Source organism: Spinacia oleracea, chromosome 1 (assembly GCF_020520425.1).
Source record: "Spinacia oleracea cultivar Varoflay chromosome 1, BTI_SOV_V1, whole genome shotgun sequence".
NCBI classification, from domain to species: domain Eukaryota; kingdom Viridiplantae; phylum Streptophyta; class Magnoliopsida; order Caryophyllales; family Amaranthaceae; genus Spinacia; species Spinacia oleracea.
In genome coordinates, this window is record NC_079487.1 from 111,244,999 (window position 1) to 111,264,827 (window position 19,829).

General features: G+C 34.5%; 2 protein-coding genes across 4 annotated transcripts; one reads left to right on the forward strand and one right to left on the reverse strand.

The window, feature by feature from the left end:
• Nucleotides 1-424: 424 nt before the first annotated feature.
• LOC110802189 (glycosylinositol phosphorylceramide mannosyl transferase 1) lies at nucleotides 425-14,759 on the reverse strand. 3 transcript variants are annotated; one of them, XM_022007622.2, is made up of 6 exons: nucleotides 14,117-14,759; nucleotides 10,171-10,567; nucleotides 9,130-9,293; nucleotides 8,941-9,011; nucleotides 6,844-6,922; nucleotides 425-813 (listed from the first exon to the last, which is right to left on the reverse strand). In XM_022007622.2, exons 1-6 carry the CDS (start codon nucleotides 14,311-14,313, stop codon nucleotides 675-677), a joined length of 1,047 nt encoding a protein of 348 aa, XP_021863314.2. In that variant the 5' UTR covers nucleotides 14,314-14,759; the 3' UTR covers nucleotides 425-674. The 3 variants fall into 3 exon arrangements, with proteins under 3 accessions (XP_021863314.2, XP_021863315.1, XP_021863316.1); XM_022007623.2 differs by lacking the exon at nucleotides 425-813 and adding an exon at nucleotides 2,284-5,846 and having other exon boundaries at nucleotides 14,117-14,750; XM_022007624.2 differs by lacking the exon at nucleotides 425-813 and having other exon boundaries at nucleotides 6,322-6,922; nucleotides 14,117-14,739.
• LOC110802187 (uncharacterized) lies at nucleotides 2,691-4,832 on the forward strand. Its single transcript, XM_022007621.2, has 2 exons — nucleotides 2,691-3,898; nucleotides 4,331-4,832. Exons 1-2 carry the CDS (start codon nucleotides 2,691-2,693, stop codon nucleotides 4,572-4,574), a joined length of 1,452 nt encoding a protein of 483 aa, XP_021863313.1. The 3' UTR covers nucleotides 4,575-4,832.
• Nucleotides 14,760-19,829: the final 5,070 nt, after the last annotated feature.

Consider the following 19,829-nt stretch of genomic DNA (forward strand, 5'->3'; position numbering starts at 1 on the left):
AATTTTTAAATTTTTATGCCTGTAAATTAGAGATATTTATATTTTAAATTGTGTCCTTTAAATTGTACAAAATCAAATGGGAAATGAGCAGAATCACAGCAACACCGTACACGTAGCATTGAATTTTGATGGAGGATGAAAAGTAGTGTACGGAACAGATCACGATTCACGAACAAATAGCTTGAAAACGGGGTCAGTGACTCACGAGCACTCAGGACTCAGGAGTGTATTTCCATGTGCCAGCACTACACCTTTTTATTGTTGACTCAGCAATTTGCCATCATTTATTATAATTTCCATATTCAGAATCCCCGAATCTTTCGGTATGACTAAATATAGAAATAATGAACATCCTGGCTAAATCCTTTTTTTTTTTACGTAGAAACGGAGAAAGCTTATATTACATTAATAAAAAGTTTTCATAGGAACAATAGTTTTGAAACAGACTTTGTAAAAGAGGATCCAGCTATGGGCCTGATCAGACCAAAAACCTTCAAATCTTACCATAGCTGGCCTGATAAACTACGCAAAAGATTAGATGGCAGGTTATATTACTACGATTCCTGCCATGGATATTCCTAAACCGGTTAGAGCTGTTTTTTGGGGTAAGCATAAGATTAAATATCATACAACAAAATACTTCAGTGTCCATGGAAACCTGAACGAACATGTTTTTAGTCTTCTCCCACTGTTGGGATTTCTTGAAAATAAGTCTGGAGAACCTTCCTTGGAGGTTCGAAATGATAGGTGCGTTCACCATCCATAGTACGACCAATATCAGCAAGTTCATGCGCCACACCATTGATGTTCCTCCTAACATGAAGAATAGTCACATATCCTGGCTAAATCCTCATTCATTGAGATTTCAGTTATTTGCAAATGACGGAGTTAAAAGTTATTTGTTGAGATGCTAGTTTCAAATAAATCAGAAAAATATTTAGGAAAAAATAAAAATCAAATTGTGTTTGTCAAGAGTAGGACCCAAGACCAAGTGCGTACAAAGTTCTATTACAACACCCATTATCACTAAAGCACTGCACATTTTATGATCTTTCTTCCATTAAGTACATTTTATAATATTTTCCTAAAATGCAACACCCCTTTATTATATCATAACACTCTTTATCACTAAAGCACTTCACTTAATTTTTTCTTCTAGATCACAAAGAATAATGTTATAGATTTGAAATAAAATATATATACAGTACTACGTGTTTGGTTGATAAGTTAAGTGATCACATTTAATAGAAGTGACCAAAACTCCAAAATATCTCGAGCTGTAAAAGGAAGTTAGGTACGACCGTACGAGAGAGGAAAAGAGCATTTTTGTCATTTTCTTAAGTGAGCTAAGATTGCTTGCCTAATTAAGGAATACGAAGTACTAACTACTCACTTAATTTGTTACTACTATTTTAAGTGGGAATTAAAAATATATAGATCTTGGTTCACTATCATTTTATACTTAGCTCCTGTGTTTAATTAGCTTTTATATGAGATTGTAATACACATAAAAATGTTAATGCCTGCTATTATAAAAAAAAAATACAACTATACAATGATAAAATGTAACTATTTGACTAGAAAGTACAAGTATTAGATTGATAATTAAATTATTGAACACAACTATTCGATCTCAATGTGTAAATATTTGATTAGAAAATATAACTTTTTGGTATGAAATTGATCTTCTACGCAAGACCATCATATACTTTGTATAAGTTCTGTGCCCAGTATTTTTATTTTTATTATATTACTACTCCTACTTTGTATGATCTCTTTGTCTTACAAGATCTTCTGTGTGTTTTACTTTTTATACATTTTCTATTCCAGACAATTTAACACTATATGTCTCATATTAGTTTTGACAAATGTTAATTTAGGAGAAATTTAATTGAAAATTTGAGAAATATATGAGTATTAATGTATTATGGATATGATATATCCATATGAAATGGACATACTTTTTCTTTCATGTCCTTTTTCTTCTTGATCGATAACAAGCTTTAAAAATTTATGAATAGTGGCATATGTCGGTGTCATGTTATGTATGTATTTCTATAAATTCAAATTACATCATAAATATTCCTTCATAAAAAAATTATATGATAAATATATTATATTTCATTTGTTTCAATAGTATTGCACCACAGAGGAATCACAAGAATTATGAAAGTGAGTAAAAATTTGAGAGAAACAACAAAAATTATTCAAATAACACACAAACCCTATAAGTTAGGACAAAATTTCCAATAAACATATAGTGAGTATTGTCTACGTGATATGAATATTTTTAACTATCGAGTCGAGTTGCGCGTATAAGTTGCACAACTCAACTCGCTAATACATCTCCAAATTGCTCTAATTCAAACTAAAATTAATCAAATTCAACATATATATATATAACTTACAAGTTGTCTGGCCTCGTTAACAACCCAAATAGGGCTATATATAACAAAGAACGGTATCTACGTTCCAACCAATAATACACCTTATCAAGGAGTATCACAACTCACAGCCTTTGAATATCTTCTCGTGGTCAATTCATCCCCACCTTTTTTTCCAATTGCGGAACTCCTACAAAACCCTCCCTCTTTCTCACACCACCTTTCTCAAAATATTAAAATCAATCTCTTCTTCTCAAATCTCAAACACCAATTTTCCCTATTTTGTTTGTCTGAAAACAACAAAATATGAGGGTAAACATTGCACAACCCACCCCTCTTTCTCCTCCTTCCCCTCCTCACAATGCATCCTCATCTTCCTTCTACCCCACCACCAAGCTCCGCCTCCACCGCTCTCCTTCCGCCACCATCCTTACCACCACTCTCGCCACAACCTCAACCACCCTTTGTCGCTCCAAATCAACGGACCTAAACCTCCGTAGATCTTGCAGTGCAAGCTTTGAAGGTAATGATTTCCCTCACCATCAAGATTTTACCCCAAAACAAACCAACTCTCATAATAAGAAGCTCAAATTTCCTAGCTTCCACCGTAACACCACCACTACGACTACCACCGCGATGCCATCGTTTCGGCATTCGGATTCTCAGGTGGATGTTCTAGAACCTTCCTTGTTGGGCATCCGCCCCGACCCACCAGATTGGCCTGCGAGGGATGCGGTGATTCGCGATTGCATTGCGCGACGAGCGAGCAGCATTGAGCTGCCTCTCTCTCTTAGGATGCTTAAAATGAAGCAGAAATTCCAACGATTAGAGGAGGAGAGAGAAATTGGGGATCTAGAGGAATATATAAAAGATAATCCCATCAATAATTTATGTTGTTCGACTTTGTATATTATCAAAGAGGTTCAAACCCATGCTTTGAGAAGCAGGGGATTGGTTTTAGATGAGGAATTAGATAATGGAGTTTTGAGCAAGATTCAAAGGGAGATGACATCTTCTTTTATTTGGTTGTTTAGGGAAGTTTTTGCCAAAACCCCTGATTTGATGGTAGAAATTATGCTACTAACCTCGAATTTCGCCGCCGTTTCGCTTGAATCATTACTTCCTTTTGAAAATACCCAGGAAGTTTTAGAGCAAAACTCAAGAAATTGGGGAGTTGGGCAATTGGAAATAGAAAAACCAGGGGTGGAATTGGAGGAGAAAGAAAAGGGTTTGTGGGATTCAATGGTAGAAGAAGCTAATGAGATTGGAGGTTATGTGAAGAATGAAAGGTTAGGATTTGTTGTAGTTGATCATGATTATGTTAAAGATCGTGATATTGATAGTAAGATTGAGTTTGTTTCACCAGTAGGAGTTGAGGTTGAAAGAGATGATTATGAAGAGTATTATAGGACAGATCTTCTTTACCAGATGGGGTTGTTTAAGGAGCCTAGTAACACTCTTTTGCTCTCAAATTATGCACAGTTTCTCTGCCTTGTTTCCCGGGATTATGACAGGTATAATTTCTTAATCTTAATTATTATTATAATTTGTTCTAGTTTGAAATGTTTTATTACCACTTATATGGGGAAATAGTTTAGTTTGTCATAGTTTTTGCAATTACCCAAAAGGGTAATATTTGTTCTTCATTTGAGTTCGATGTTTAGGGTGATTAATTAGAGTTAGGTACACCTGAGTGCATAATTACGACGATGGTTTCCTTATTGATATCTTGTAATTTAGAAGATAGTGACTACATTACATATATGGTCCATATCAGATGCAATATGTAATGGCCTAAATGCAGCAAGTAGCAGAGTTCATGTCAACTTGAACCCTGTTAAGATATTTTGTAAAATTTTATCAAGCTCAGAATCGTAAAATGTGATCGTTTCATTATAGTGATCTCTATTGTTGTTGTACTAATTTACTCGTCTTTGATCCTCCAGGGCCGAGGAGTGTTTCAAGCGAGCAATACAATTGGATCCAACGGACGCAGAGGTAATGACACAATATGCAAATTTCTTATGGGTGGTGAGAAAAGACCTATGGGGAGCTGAAGAAAGATTTCAACAGGCAACAGCGGCTGAACCAGACAACTCATATCATGCATCAAAGTATGCAAATTTCTTATGGAGCACGGGTGGTGAAGATACATGTTACCCTCTTGATCCTCCCTGTGCAATGAGCTAACGGGAAAGAGAAGAGATGTTATGTGAATAATAGTCAAAATTGTTCTTGGTTTAAATGTACCATATCCATACAATAGATTAATTATCAGGGTAACATAATAAGGGCATATTAATAGTACCATTGTCAATTTCTGAGGATTCCTAGTTTCGAGCCACTGGGTATCTTTTTTGTAAGTCTCCTGGTCATATGATCACGGCTTTTGGTACCTCTGTATGTTGTGCAACTAATATATAATTGTACAGTTGTAAAGCTCAGTAATGGTCACAACTTTCACAACATATTCAAACTTCGATCCCATGCTTCTTAGTTCTTACATTTTTGTATTTCAGTTTATGGTCATTCTAATGGCAAAGTACTGATTAATTCAGTTAATAAAAACTAGGAAATTCTACTTCCTACACAGGAAAAGTTGTTTACCTAGCCTCCTCTAGTTAATTTGATCTATCTAAAGGCAAGAAAATGCTAAGTAGTTTTCAAAAGCGTAATTTCCTTTATGCAACTCCCACTTTGTTAAGCAAACTAGGGAGTTCTTTTTCTTTGTGTTGACGAGAAGATATGATCCAGCCTGTGATACAGTTGCAAGATATTATCAGGCAGCCCTTTGAATACATTTCACTCGTTTACTTTTGATGCGGGGTTGTTTGACTGGTAAAGTCATTTGGAGATGGGTGACCTAAACTGAAAATTAAAACCTACTTGTATCTAAATTCTAAATAAACATTATTTCTTCATCAATAACCCAAAAAGAACTCCTGACCTATACAAAATCAGGTTAGACCTGTATATTTTGGTTCCTGTTTTATGGTTAATTAGGTTACTCGTATCTCAGAAAGAAAACTTGTTGACTGAGCTGAAGTTGGCATCTTTAAGTCTCAATTACATCTTTATAAACTTCAGTTGGGAATGAAGACACTACTCACAGTATCTACAAGTCTAAATCTAACTCTAAGCATCCGACTCTCTGAGTGTACAAACATTATGATGATAATCAATCAAATCCAAATCTAACAGCTCCTTTAAATTCACCCTACACTTCCATCATCAACAATCAACCCACCTTCATGTTCATGTACTAGGAATTGATCTCCCGTTTCTATGTCAGCTATACAACGCTTATGTGCCTTACAACAGGCAATTTTGACATTGGAAGAGTACCTTGCAGCCAATCCTGGCGCATTCCATCAAAGTCGCAGAAACATTTCAGTAATTTGGTCCAGTCTTAGGACCACCTCATCTATTAGTGCTCGTATAACAGCAAGTTGACACAACAGTCTGTAACAAATGTAATTCAGTGTGAGACAAATCTATATCCAAGTTGGCCAAATGGCGATAAGCTCCTCTGCTAAGACTTGGCAAGTTTACATGACATACCCACCCCATCCTGTTCGTCTTGCACTTACTATCTTAAAGAATATCTATATAATTATCTGCTAGATCTTAAGACGTGTGCAAAAAGGTCACAAAACAACAATGACCGATAATAAGACGATGATGCACTTTCGTTTGTCTTTACTGAGTATAGGGGACACTTTAATATCCGGCCCTTAAGATAATTCGCTAGCCATCTTATCTAGCTTGTGTTTCTCATATGATAAATTGTTCTAAAGGGCCCCTCTCTTAGCATACATAACAACCCTGTTTATTAGATAAGGAAATGGCTAAGACAGTAGTTTCTAGGACAAATCTAGAAAAGTATGAAAAAGAGAGCTCAAATCTGTATCACACAGACTTAATCTGAAGAAAAATATAATTCAAGTATCTTTTAATGAAGATATTTATATTGCAATATGTCCCTACACATAGCACATCATCATATTAGTTGACAAGAGAGAATTTCCAGGTAGAAAAGTCTGAATCTTCTATTGGTTGAGTGTTGCACTTCATACACGTTCCTGGAAAATATCGAGAACAGAGTGCCGACCACTCAATTGCCGTAAATGGCATCTAACAATCTTACCCGAATACCCGCCACAAAAGTAACCATCTTGAAATGGTAGGGGTGGGTGGGGTTACACGTAGGAGAACTACCAACTGATCTATACTAAAATTATGAAGCCCACATTTTTTTTTCTTTATGGGATCAAGTATCCAGATATCATACATGGTAAATAGAACTAACCCTAAGAAAAATGGTAATCAAGCGAACTATGCAGAACAAAATGAATAAGTGTAAGATGAAGCTACACATCACCAAAACCAAGTGTCTCGGCTATCAACAACTTTCATGGAAGTTGAAACCAAAGGCATTTTCCCAAACTGAAGGACAAACCTGTTAATGCATTCAGTTCGTTTCTGGCTGTGACCTCCCAAGCTACTGATTCCTGTAGAGCCGATCTCAAATATCTTGCCTGCAATAGACAAACACATGATTAATATTCTGAGATGCAAACGAAACAGACTAGAGAACAACGATGCAACATAAGAAACTGGATTCAAAAGAAAAAGAAAATATTAAACGCAAAGACAGCAGAATTTTCCTGTGGACCAGGCAGGAGCCACTACTGAACAATATCAGTTAAAAATCTGCTATGGTACAAAGGATACTGGAAGACAAATAAACAGTAGAGCAGATAGTGAGGATGTTGTCATCCATGCTACTGGTATGTAACTTCAGAAGTTGAAACTATGAATGTTAATGCTACTGCCTACTGGTATTATGGTATGTAACTTCAGAGGTCAAGACTATGAATGTTACGTGCCACTGGTATAGTGGTATGTGACTTCAGAAGATGAAACTATAAAAGTTTCCCTATCAGTTGCTTATCCAATGTACTAAAAGATAAGTCTACCCCCTCACTGAGTTAACCTTAACCTGTACCGGTTCAATACAACACAAACAATGTCACTATTCCAGGTTTTACACTGGTTCTGTTGACCAAAAGAAAAATTATCATGCATGGTCTTCCTTGCATTTGATTTTCTTTTAATTTTTCTTTACTGATGGTAGGCTGTCAAGTGGTCGTATAGCTGCTATAGCATGCCCAATAATCAATTTCTAATAACTCCATTCATGATGCTACCTCTCAATACGGTGCATTTCCCCCTCTGCCAGTCAATGTTTGTTCTGAGGTAATTGACAGTCTGACAACAGAAACACGCACACACACTATTAGGATGTTCATCTGAAGGAAAACAAACTGAATTCACTGAAGCTCAGCAATTCTCCTTATCCAGATTTATCGGAACCCTGTCGTTCTGTTATTTTAAAAGCTTGTGAAAATGTATATCAAATTATCAATAAGTTTGTCCAACTTAACATACATGTCCAGGACACATAAAAAGAATGTTTTCATATTTTTCATATTGTTCTTTGCTGCCCCATTTATATACAGTAAAGTGAAGTGGTATTTTATTTTGGGCCTCTATTAAGCGTTACATCAAGACAGCCCAAATAACCCTATATTAAAGGGTAAAACGACCATATTTGGCATCTGAGCTTCAGTAGAACAGTGATAACAGTGTCTACAACAAGACAGCCTCCCGTAAAATGTCATCCCGTAACTTATTAAATGTTGCCAATCCAGATTATATTATACTACGAGTACACACGATAAGAGCGTAGTTTGATCCCATTTGTTCTGTAACCAATAACAAATGGATCCCATTTCCCACACAAATATAACCATAAATATTTCCAAGCCTTGCCCAACATAACAGATTCAAGTAAAACTGAAAAAGAGCTTCTAAAACTTAATAATGTTTCCATGAAGATAGGAATATTCTAAAGATATACTGTAATACAGAGCACCTTTAGGTGTAACGATTTCTGAAACAGATTGCAACAGCTAATGCAATTGCATAATAGTCTGCAAAACACTAAGAGTGACTTTAGACATCGCAGTACTAAATGGCATCTGCACAAGGCACACCGACAAGACAATTATATCACACAATAGCCTTATAAGTTATAACTGCTGACTTTAGTTTCATGCATGCACAGGCAATTCACATAAACCCCTTGGTGAACTAAGAAATTGAGGCAGCAAAGAAATACAGTAGAGAGAAAGTAAAGGTGTGAGCGCATATCACAAGGAGAATACGAAGTATTAACTTAGAATCATGAAAGAGAAGAAAAAAAGATATTCCAGATTCAGAGAGCAGTCATCTTAAAGTAAAGATGAATTCGGCACATAAAAGGTGATTATCTAATAAGGCAGAGATATTATAAGACATAACATATAGTGAGAGAAGATCATTAGGCTTCGAAATTGATGCAGCATCTGAATGGGACACACATTATCAAGTACACAAAAAAGCACGTTTACTAGTTCAAAACTTCAAATGATAAATAAAAAGGGTAACTACTATTGGGCAGTCAATGTAAGAAGAAGAGCATCAGTCAGAATATACAAGATAAAGTATTCACCTTTTACCCAAATAGGAGGAGCACCGGTTGCGTTCGCAACAAGAAACGACATTGCAATATCTTCACAATTCCTGCATAATTATTCTAACAGTAAGTCATGGTAATATCAACAGGTGAACAATATATCAGGCATTACAACTAGCATAATAAATCTTGGCCCAGCTACCATCAAGAAGCTCCAATGCGTACCTGTTATGAGCTATATATTCTCTAAGGGATGCTGGAAACTCATTTGTGTACATTGCCAGGTACTTTTTGTGGAAAAAAGCTGCCTTGGATAGAACCATACTATAAGTGCCCGTCCACCAAACAGACCACCAACCACCATAAGTATAGTGATCCATATTGCCTCTCTGCAAATGAATTTTCAAGTAAGCTGATGCAAAATACCTAGTTTTTGTCTTTTTGACGCCAGCTATGACATCATACACATGTAACACAACTATACATGAAAAAATGGAAAACAGCTCAACTTAACAGTGAACATAACTTCTAAGAACACAAGACTTAGTAACTTGCAGGGCAGCTGTCAGCCAAGAAGATGCCTCGTGTTTGTGGAAAAATCAGAATGCTTCGCCGATTGAGGAGAAGAAGAGACTAATGCCAGACTATATTGAGAAAAAAGGGGGTTGAGAAAGACTCAACTATACGATTGAGGATAAGAAGAGAATAAAGCCAGCCGATTGAGTCAGCATAATCTAGAGGGGATCCCATTGCATGTTTTAACCAAGTTGTACAGCGCCAAAATATATCGTATAGTCTGTATACATGCATTGGTGGCCTTACTTGTAACTTAACCCAAAAGGAACAAAACTCTGTTATTGGTATTCTTTTTCTCATTGTGGAGTCATGAAAAATAAGACAGAACAAGGGTAAGGAATCTAAGGATACAGACGAAGATGGACACCTGATACTATGCTAAGTTTCAAATTCCATGAACACCAGCACAAGCGTACAACAAGGTCTCTGCGAATGTTATACTCAATATTTTAGAATAATTGCATTAAAAATAGAAGAAAAAAATCGAAGTCTCAAACAAAGAAATAACCTTACTCATACTCAGAAAAGAAGAGAGAACATCACAATAGATATGCCATAACTCAGATGAGATAAGCTCGAAAATTTACATTAGACCAAGGTAACAAAATACATTAAGCATTGCACACACAGAATAACTAAGCTCACAACTTATTGGGGTAAAGGAAAGAAAGAGAAAAGAGAGAAACATACAGATTGATCCAGCCAATGCATACGTGGGACAAATCCAACCATTGTATCAGGAGCACTCTGCCATACACTATAGGCAACTTCAACAGAAGAACAAGGAAATATGACATCATCATCAATTGAGAAGACCACATCTGTTTTCAGATTCTTGATTTCTTTAAATCTATTGTTCAAACTGTCTTTTGTATTGGTATCAAATTCCAGTTCAATCTTTCGTCCATTTTTTGAGTATGCCTTCACAATGTGCTGCAAATAACGATTAAGAGACTCTGATGGAGGATCGGGCTCACTCCATACAATGTGTATGGATTCCAGTAGAAGACATGCTGCATAATGGGAGATGGATTTCTTCAAAAGATCATTTCTTTTCCAGGTATTAATTAAAAGTGTATAACCCTTCCTGCAATAACAGACGCCTGTCAGATACAAGGCGGTTACCTAGCAGCACCAAACTGATGCATTAAAAGATTTACTCAATTATACTTCGGTGCCAAAGGCTATTGAATCTACATAATTATTCCATATATTACAATAAAATGGCTTCAATTATTTCTTCAGACTTTATAGTTTACAATGAAGTGGGCACTTACAAATATAGAACCACAACATACTCTGAACCAATGAAACCAACAATTCCAAATCTCTTAGTAATTATCGATTAAGAGGAAAAACCAATATCCAATATGGAAGAATACTTTTCTATTTGTCGATCGCCATTATAAACCATAAAAGTTTTAAACCTGTAAATTAAATTGAAGATGCAATAAAGTAGGAATGCAAAATTTTATTGATATTCTTGGGACAACAATTTTCGTATTCCACTCTTCTAGGGTTTAAGGTTTGATATGTGTTTGTAGTACCGGGGTCCAATCGACTTATTCCAGTACTACATACCTACAATTTGATAGTACTCGTAGGGAGGTGAAGGGGTCTTTGTGACTTATTCCATCTGAGCCTATTGAAACCCTAGGGTTAGACTCCAATATAAGAAGAGTCCTAGCTTGAAGAACACAGTATTTTAGATTTCCTAACATCTTTGAAATATTACCAAATTTTTCCGTGATGTTATCTCCTTATTAAGATAGAATTGACACCATTATTTTACAAAATTTCGGTATCTACAGCCATATGAGACCCTCAATCCATCAGCTTGTTACTTCAATATCAACCCTGTTTCTAACATGGTTATGACGATTATTAACACCATGGTGGTCAAATAAAAATCAAAACTATCGTACTTTAAAAAATCCTTTCACTTCAATTTTAAAAAAAAGTACGGAGTAAGTATTATAAATTCAAATCCATCATCAAGTATACTCATGAATCGTTACTACATATCCCAATATAAGGTGGATCTAAACTGTTCTTTTGTTGAATTGTCGATTCATTTCTCACATACCTACAAAAGGGAAGCTACTTGTCCCCGGATAAAAGCTAAGATTGATTTTTTGTGCATAAACCATTCCCAACGACCCTTATGTTCTTTTGAACAAGTACGTTTAATCTAGGAAGAAGCTAGTAAAAAGGTTGGTTCAAACATTGATGTGTGATTCATAGAGCTTAATGTAGGAAGAGGCCATATCAAGCGAACTTCAGATATTGACTTTTGCAGAACTCTTAATACAGCCTGGAGGGACAGAGCTCTGCAGATGTCTAAGAACTGTCATTCCGATATAGCTTCTGGATCACTGAAACTGTAATTGAGGTTGGATCCTCTTACTTTCTACCAATAAAAATGCCCATTTTGGAGCACCTACATAACTAGCAGGATTATCATGCCCCATGTCTTAAAACTTGAAACCACGTCAGCAAATGCTGCTTTTATTTTGTTCTGTTAACCAAACAGTAGATTCAGTAACGAGAATATCAATCTTCACAATAGTATTAAGCTCATGGAAAGTTTAGAATCCACATCCACTAAATACATGTCATCATATGGATTGAAGGGAAATGTTTTTAGAAAGATTTCCTAATTTGAGATTTAAGTAGACTTCAACAAAGTTCATCTATTTAAGACTGCCATACATGTAGCAAATTTGGTGACTTGTCCAACAGCAAAGTTCGTAAAATTTCCTTTTCACTATGTACATCTGTGACTTTTCTATCTTTTGAAATGATAAAGGTTGATATTTGGGGATAAGTTTTCCATTAGAAACAATTATATGTTCTTTCTCCTTCCTCTTCCACTCTTCGATGGTCAAGAAAGAAGCAATGTCATGAAAAGTCTTCTCAGCTCCAAGTTTAAGACCGGGTCCCAATCCGACATTTTTGGGATTGTACATTGAAAAATCACCACAAGATATCTTTTGGCTCTCAAAGAATCTTGCATTGGATCTCCTAAGTCCTAACTACATTTGGCATGTCTAAGGCCAGGCCACAAGTCAGAAATTGCGTATTTGCCTGTGGCCTGTGGAAACTCATCTGAAGTTAACAGAAGAAGTTAGAACCACTGGGAAACCTCTGTACCTCACATCGAAGTTCAAGAATTGGGTCAAATTAGGCAAGCTACTATTTAATCATTGGCAAGCGGCCAATTGTAAGCTTATCCCCTTAAAGAAACAGCCTCCTTGCTCATCGATCATTAGGCAAGCTCCTAACATACAGCCATCTGAAGACAATCAAGTCCCAACTTCTGTATTCTAATAAAGTAATAAGCCATCCTTCTATTTCTTGCACGTGAAAAAACCCAGGTTGTGGCCTTTTCTAATACTTAAGCAGAGTATAGAGCAATCATTTTTGGAGCCCGTGAGGTTACTACCTTTTTTTTCTCTTTTCAAGGACCTGGCCTTGAAGATTTTAGCAAAATTAGAGCACAAAGTGTGAATTGTCACTTCAATAGATACAACTCGTACGAAGTGAAAGCTGACTACGCAGTCAGCACATAAGAAGAACCGCTGGCAAATGTGTGACAAAGATTTTTCCAGTTGAACAGCATTCCAAATTATTGTCCAACCTGGGAATTTCAGGGAGCCCTCTCATTGTTATCGGTCAATTGCAGTAAATGAGTAAAGTAAAACTAAAAAACACAGACATTTGCGCAAAATATCTCTATCTTTGAGATTCTTAGCTTCTTAGCTGGCCTCCCTCTTTCATTTTGGAGAGATTATGTTTAGTGTGTTGGGTAACTAATCAAAAGGCTTCCTACAGGTTTCAGCTCTCTATGTGTCAAAACACCATTTGAGATACTCTTTTAGAAACTTCATACAATCACTAGAAATCCTACGGCTTTCTTGCTTTTCTGTTGAACGTGTCAAGAGAGAAGTGTTGTAACCGTTTTCTTGTTTATCAAGGAGATAAACTTGGATTACCTAGACGTTTTTATAGTTCAAGTGACAATTTCCCTACTACTATTCAACTGGAAGTCTAGGCCTACAAATCCCGTCTACATCAGTGACCTTTGCGTCTACCAAGGCAATGAACGCTAGCACTTCTACTTCTTAACCTTAACACTATGTTTGGATAAGCAAAAATGGGGAGAAAGGGAGGGGACAAGCTCCCTGGTTTGGATTAAAGGTTGGGGGAAGGAAAGGGAGGGATCTATTGTCCCTCCCTATTTAATAAACACATCCCTCCAAATTGTAGAGATTTGGAGGGAAAATGAGCTCTATCTTACCCCCCCTCCCTTTCTTTCCCCCCCTCCCCTTCATCCTCTTTCTCTCCCCTTACTTTCCCTTCTATCTTGCTATCCAAACACACTGTACGTAAGTGTCACATGTATTAGCGTATTACAGATAGCACGTACACCACTTAATCATTTCCACATAAATGCATAATTAAAACACGCACAAACGGTAAGTTGGCAACACTTAATTTGATGAGTAGCTAAACAGTACGGAGGAACTCCTAAATTCAAAATCCCCGTACAATAATATGCAGCAAAAGCAATTAACAGAATTGCACTAAAATAGATAAACAAAATTAGAGTAAATAGAATTGCGAAATAACGAACCTGTGTAAATCAGATTGGTCGATGGAATTGTAATGGTGTGTCCATTGAATGAAAGTGGAAGCTCGAAAGACGAGCAAGATCAAAGTGAAGAAGATGCAAAATCCGAGCAGTAGCTTAACCTTCACGGATCCAGCAGACAAGAAAGCGAGTTGCCGAAATCGCTGAGCAGCTCGTCGACTCACTGGAGAACCTCTCATCGTCGCCACAACCAGTCTCCTTCGCCGTTGCAGAAACTCGGAAATTTACAGGGCATGGTAGTTGTCAATTACGAGTTGGCTAGGAGAGTCGGAGGTGGACTTGCCGGTTATTCTCTTTGGGAAATTCGCCGTCGCCGGAGACGTTAAAGGCGACAATTAGGGTTTAAAGTATTTTGATTAGAAGAACGACGTCGTTACAGGTATACGTTTCGGCCGGAAAATGCGAAATTGTATGTGCGACTAGAGAAGAGAGGGAGGAGAGGAGTGTTTGTACGGAGTATTTGATTTGGACTGACAATTTTTAAAGTTTGGCGTATGATAGTGATTATTCCGTAGTGAATGTTTTTTTGTTTTTGTTTTTGTTGTTTTTTTTTTTAATACGAGGTCGATGCGATAGAGAAAGGTTGATTTGCTCCACGTGGAAGATTCAGATAGGCCATGCATTCATTTTTTCAACGAGTAAATTACGGAGTAATTTGTTCATTTTGGATTATACACCCTTGTGTACAGGGCTAATTGTGTATCCCAATAAATATTTATTTAGTCCCTTTTAAATTACCAAAATACCCTACATACTTATAGAATCTCTATTTTAATAACAACCTACCCAATAGGAAAAGCTCAAAGAAGCATTTTAATCCATCTAGGCCCTTAAATAAATTCTTATTATTTTAATCAATCTGTTTATATATGCGTTCGACTCTATCTAACTTATCTGTTTCTTATATTCGCATGCATTGCATTTATATTATATTTTTTCATGTTATTTCAGATTTAAATGTTGTAACACAAATCTTTTTATATTCGCACGCATCGCATGTATATAAGACTAGTTAAATAAGATGAGAGTGGTAGTGGATGAATTGTTTATTGTAGTAAAAATATGATGTGAGAACTACAAGAATGAGATAAATATTAATATAATTGGAGGTAGGGACCTTGACATGCCAAAAAAAAAAGTGTATCTTTTAAAAACAATACGGTCGTTTATGGAAAGTGTATCCTTTAATAAAATTTGGAGGGAGAAATACCTAATGAACATGGAGAATGATTTTAATGTACGCGTACAGGTGGAATAAATATTATATGTTATTTGAATTTAAATTATAGGTTCATTACCATATGTTATTTGCGCATGGATAAACATTTTAAAGGCTAACATGTTTTAAAAGATCTTGCACGCACAAAATGTACAATAAATTTATTCGTAGATTAGACTAACCTTTACCAAGTTTTTGTAAATTTTAATATGTTTTGATTAACTTTTATATAATGAAAAAGAAAAAGATGGATAAACATTTTAAAGGGTTACCTTCATGGCTTCATACATTAAGTGATTTTTAAGGAATAATTTTTATTAATAGACAACTTTTATATTATATCGGGGTAACTTTTAAAAAAATTTAGTTAAATTTACCTCTGCCTTAAAATAGTTATTGTACATCAACCTTTAATAAGAATTTGTAAAATAACTTTATCTACTCACCGGGTAAACTACCCACCATTAATAGAGAGTTGCTTAAGTGCAATCCGCATCAGATTTATTAATTAATTTTTAATTTTCTACTTAATTTTTGATTTTTTTTTATTAGTGGTGGGTTATTACTCAGTGGGTTGGTGTAGAAATGTCTCTAAAATTATACTCTAGCTCTCCCATTCTAAAAGTTTTCCAATTTACTTTAACATATTTTTTAATGACCTTTGTTATCATTAATATCTAATTACATGTTATTGAAATTATACAAGTTTGATATTCTCAAAATTTTCATCGAGAAAAATCAAACAATACAACTATGTTTTACTTCGATCCCCCGGTTTTGCAATAATCGATTAATCATAAGATGAGTTGTACAAAAAGTTAAATTGGGAGCGGGGATATCGAACCTAAAACCTATTGTATACATTGTACATACCCTGGGCTTTAACCACTATATCAAGACCTTATTGATAAAGGGACTTTATAAGTTAGAATAGATGAACGTAAGGGAGTGAAAAAATAGTGGGTCATGGTGGATAAAGTAAATATAAAGTACATTTTAAAGATGGTGGTCTATTTCCATTTATGGTAGATTAGTAGTGTGTCAATTATTGTGAAACAACTGGCAAAATAAAAGTGCGTCACTTATTATGAGACAGAAGGATTATCTTATATATTTGAAAAAATTAGAAAATGCTCCTTGATTATGATAATGACAACATTACAAGTGAAAGACCAAAAAGGATCGTAAATTAAGGGGTGAGAAAATCAAATGGCACAAGTGATTCGGTATAACCATACAAGTTCTACCAATTCTAATCGACACAAGTTGGTGGTGTTGATGCAGAACTTGAATTTGTATTGAACTTGTTGCACTTTTTTAATTTTTTTTAAAATCGATATTAAGCCATTTGGTAGAAGGTACACCTGATTGTAGCTGGATCTACATATAACCGGGTCGAAAAATATATTTTTATGATTTAAAAGCACATTTTACAGATTAAAAACACATTTTTACAGCTTAAAAACACATATGAAGTATGTTTTAACAGAATATTTTGTTAATAAAAAGAACATACGAAGTATTATAAAAAAAGGATGCTTGTTTTGTTGCTTTGTTGTCTGCTTGTTGGCTTAGGCTCTTGTTTGTGTTTAAACTTGCTCATTTGGTTAATATAATTTTCTATTTAGAAAAAAAAGAAGATGCAATTAACCATTAAGAGAATTTAAATGTACCCTTGAATAATTTGGGATTCTCAATTTTGAGCGCGGAAGATTTAATAGGATATGTAAATTGCATGTGCTTTGTATAGTAAAAATGTACTTTTTGTTGTTGTTAAAATAGAGCTTTATTAATACCCCTCCGTCCCTTAATACTTGCACCGCTTTTTTTTTTTGGGCCGTCCCTTAATACTTGCACCGCTTCTATAAATGGAAATTTATACCAATATTATATTATTTCTCACACTTACTTACTAACCCCGCCTACACCCATATTCCCTACAAAAAATCATTTAAAAATTCACACCCCACTCACCACTCTCCACCTCTTATACATTTTTCACTAACTATATTAAAAAATACTCCACTATCAACTAACACCCATTAAATTAATAAGTCAATTCAAATGTCTTAAACTCCGCACCGGTCAAACCGGTGCGAGTATTAAGGGACGGAGGGAGTACCAAAAGGCAAACACAACCAAGAGTACAAACGCAAGCCAAAGGACACACACACACAAAAAAAAAAACAAGCTTAAGGCACATGTTTAAAAATGTACTTTTATACTAAAAACACGAGATTTTAAAGAGGTTAAAAAATTCTAATCGACCTGGTTACATGTAACTCTACGTGACTACCTGAAACCGAGTTTACCTTTTAATTTATGGGTACTAATGCTATTCTATTCACCTGACTTCCACTAATTTTCCTGAACATATCTAACATGTTAAATGAACTTATCAAAACTTATCAAAAATCATTTGAACTTATTACAACTTAGGCCCTATTCTGTTCACCTTATTTCCACTTATTTCAGGAAAAATAAGTTCAGATAAGTTCAGTTAAGTTCAGATAAGTTCAGATAAGATAAGTTCAGGAAAAATAAGGGTTGGCCAAGTACGATTTATACCTAAAATAAGTTTTGATAAGTTCTAATAAGTTCAGATAAGTTCAGATAAGTTCAGATAAGATAAGTTCAGAAAAAATACCTGAAAATCAGGTAAATAGAACGCAGCCTTATTTTAATAATAAATTATATTTAGATAACTTTTATTTTTCCTATACTATTTTATTATTTAAATTTAATTTTTCTGAAATAAATGCAAATAAAGTCAACCTAACAAAAGCGATTACACGGTAGCCGTCTTTGGAAAATTAATGGGATGTCCCCTTTTGACTAATCAGCCACTGATTCTACAGACTATAGTTCTATTGGAATTTGGAAATCAATAACATTAGTGACTAGTCTATGAAAGATTGGAATAATGTAACAACTAGTCCATATAAAGGTGACGTTAGATCGGTAGATCACGTGAAAAACTAATTTTCTCCTTTTAACTTTTTTATGTTTGTGTAATTGTGTGTCAAGGGGACAAGGGACTAAACTACCTAATTTATTACCTTATTATGCCCTTTCTTTTTAATAATATTTCTTGCATCACATTCTAATATTTTCGTTTACTTTTCTTTTAAAACTATTATATTTATCCGTGTAATGTACGGGAATATTGTATGAACTATAACGTGTGAAAATTTTTATCGCTCAATATGCAACTTTTAGGTATTCTAGAATATATTTCTTTTAAGATAAATTGTTTTTTACCGCCTAATAAAATCGATTTTTTTTTCTTTACCACCTAAAAAACTAAAACTTGTATTTTACCACCTAAAATAATAATTTAAAACTCGTTTTTTACCACCTGGAAAATGGAAAAATAGATCAAAATGTTATAGGGGGGGGAGGGGCACAATAACGGCAATATTTCTGAAATCTTCTCTTCTTCCACGATTTAATGTATGTAGCTCTCTTCTCTTTCCATGTTTACTTATCTTCTATGAATTCACATAATTTTCACTACCATTAATTCACAAAATTTGACAAAATTCAATGGCAATAAAAAGAAAATGGTGAAAGAGATAAAGAAAATCACACAAGGAGTGTAAAAAATTGGAGGAAAATTAAATTAGGTAGCCACACATAAAAGTTTCATCTATTATTTCATTTTTGAGTGGTAAAAAACAAGTTATAATTTTTTTGAGGTGGTAAAATACAAGTTTTAGTTGTTTAGGTGGTAAAAATAAATTTTCGATTTTTGTAGGTGGTAAAAAACAATTTGCCATTTTCACAAATATTTGGTTAGTGCAAAGATATAAATAATAGAATGACTTTATGTTTATTATTCTTTTTCTACTTTAAGGTTATTATAAATTCCGCCTAAACAAAATTCAGGAGTAACAATCAATTGTAGTGATAACGCGATATACAATATGATTTCTTCTAATATAACAAAGAAAAATGATTATTAATTAAAATATAAATAATAAAAATAAATGGAAAAAATTAAGACATAATCATTGAAAATTAAAGGTGAAAATACATAAAATAAAGGCATGTTACCTCTGAAAGTACTCCCTTCGTTTCTTTTTGTTCTTTACATGCGACTTTTTACACGTTTAACGACTAATTAATGTACATTGATATTCCTCTATTTTTTTTTATTTAAACAAGGAAAATTACGATGATTTATAATGTTTACACTTTTATCAAAAATTCTGATATTGGGAAAATAAGGAAAATTTAATATCCAAATGGAAAAGTGTGAAAAATTAAATGACCCAATGAATTTAATTGGATTAAATAATCATTGGACATAAATTTTGATAGAATATTAAAGCATTTATGTGATAATATAAAAGGAAATGTAAAGAACATTTTGAAACATCCAAAAAGGAAAACGTAAAGAACAAAAAGAAACGGAGGGAATATATGTTGATATAGTTGACTGTGCGGATGATATAACCAAAATTGGTTGGTAGT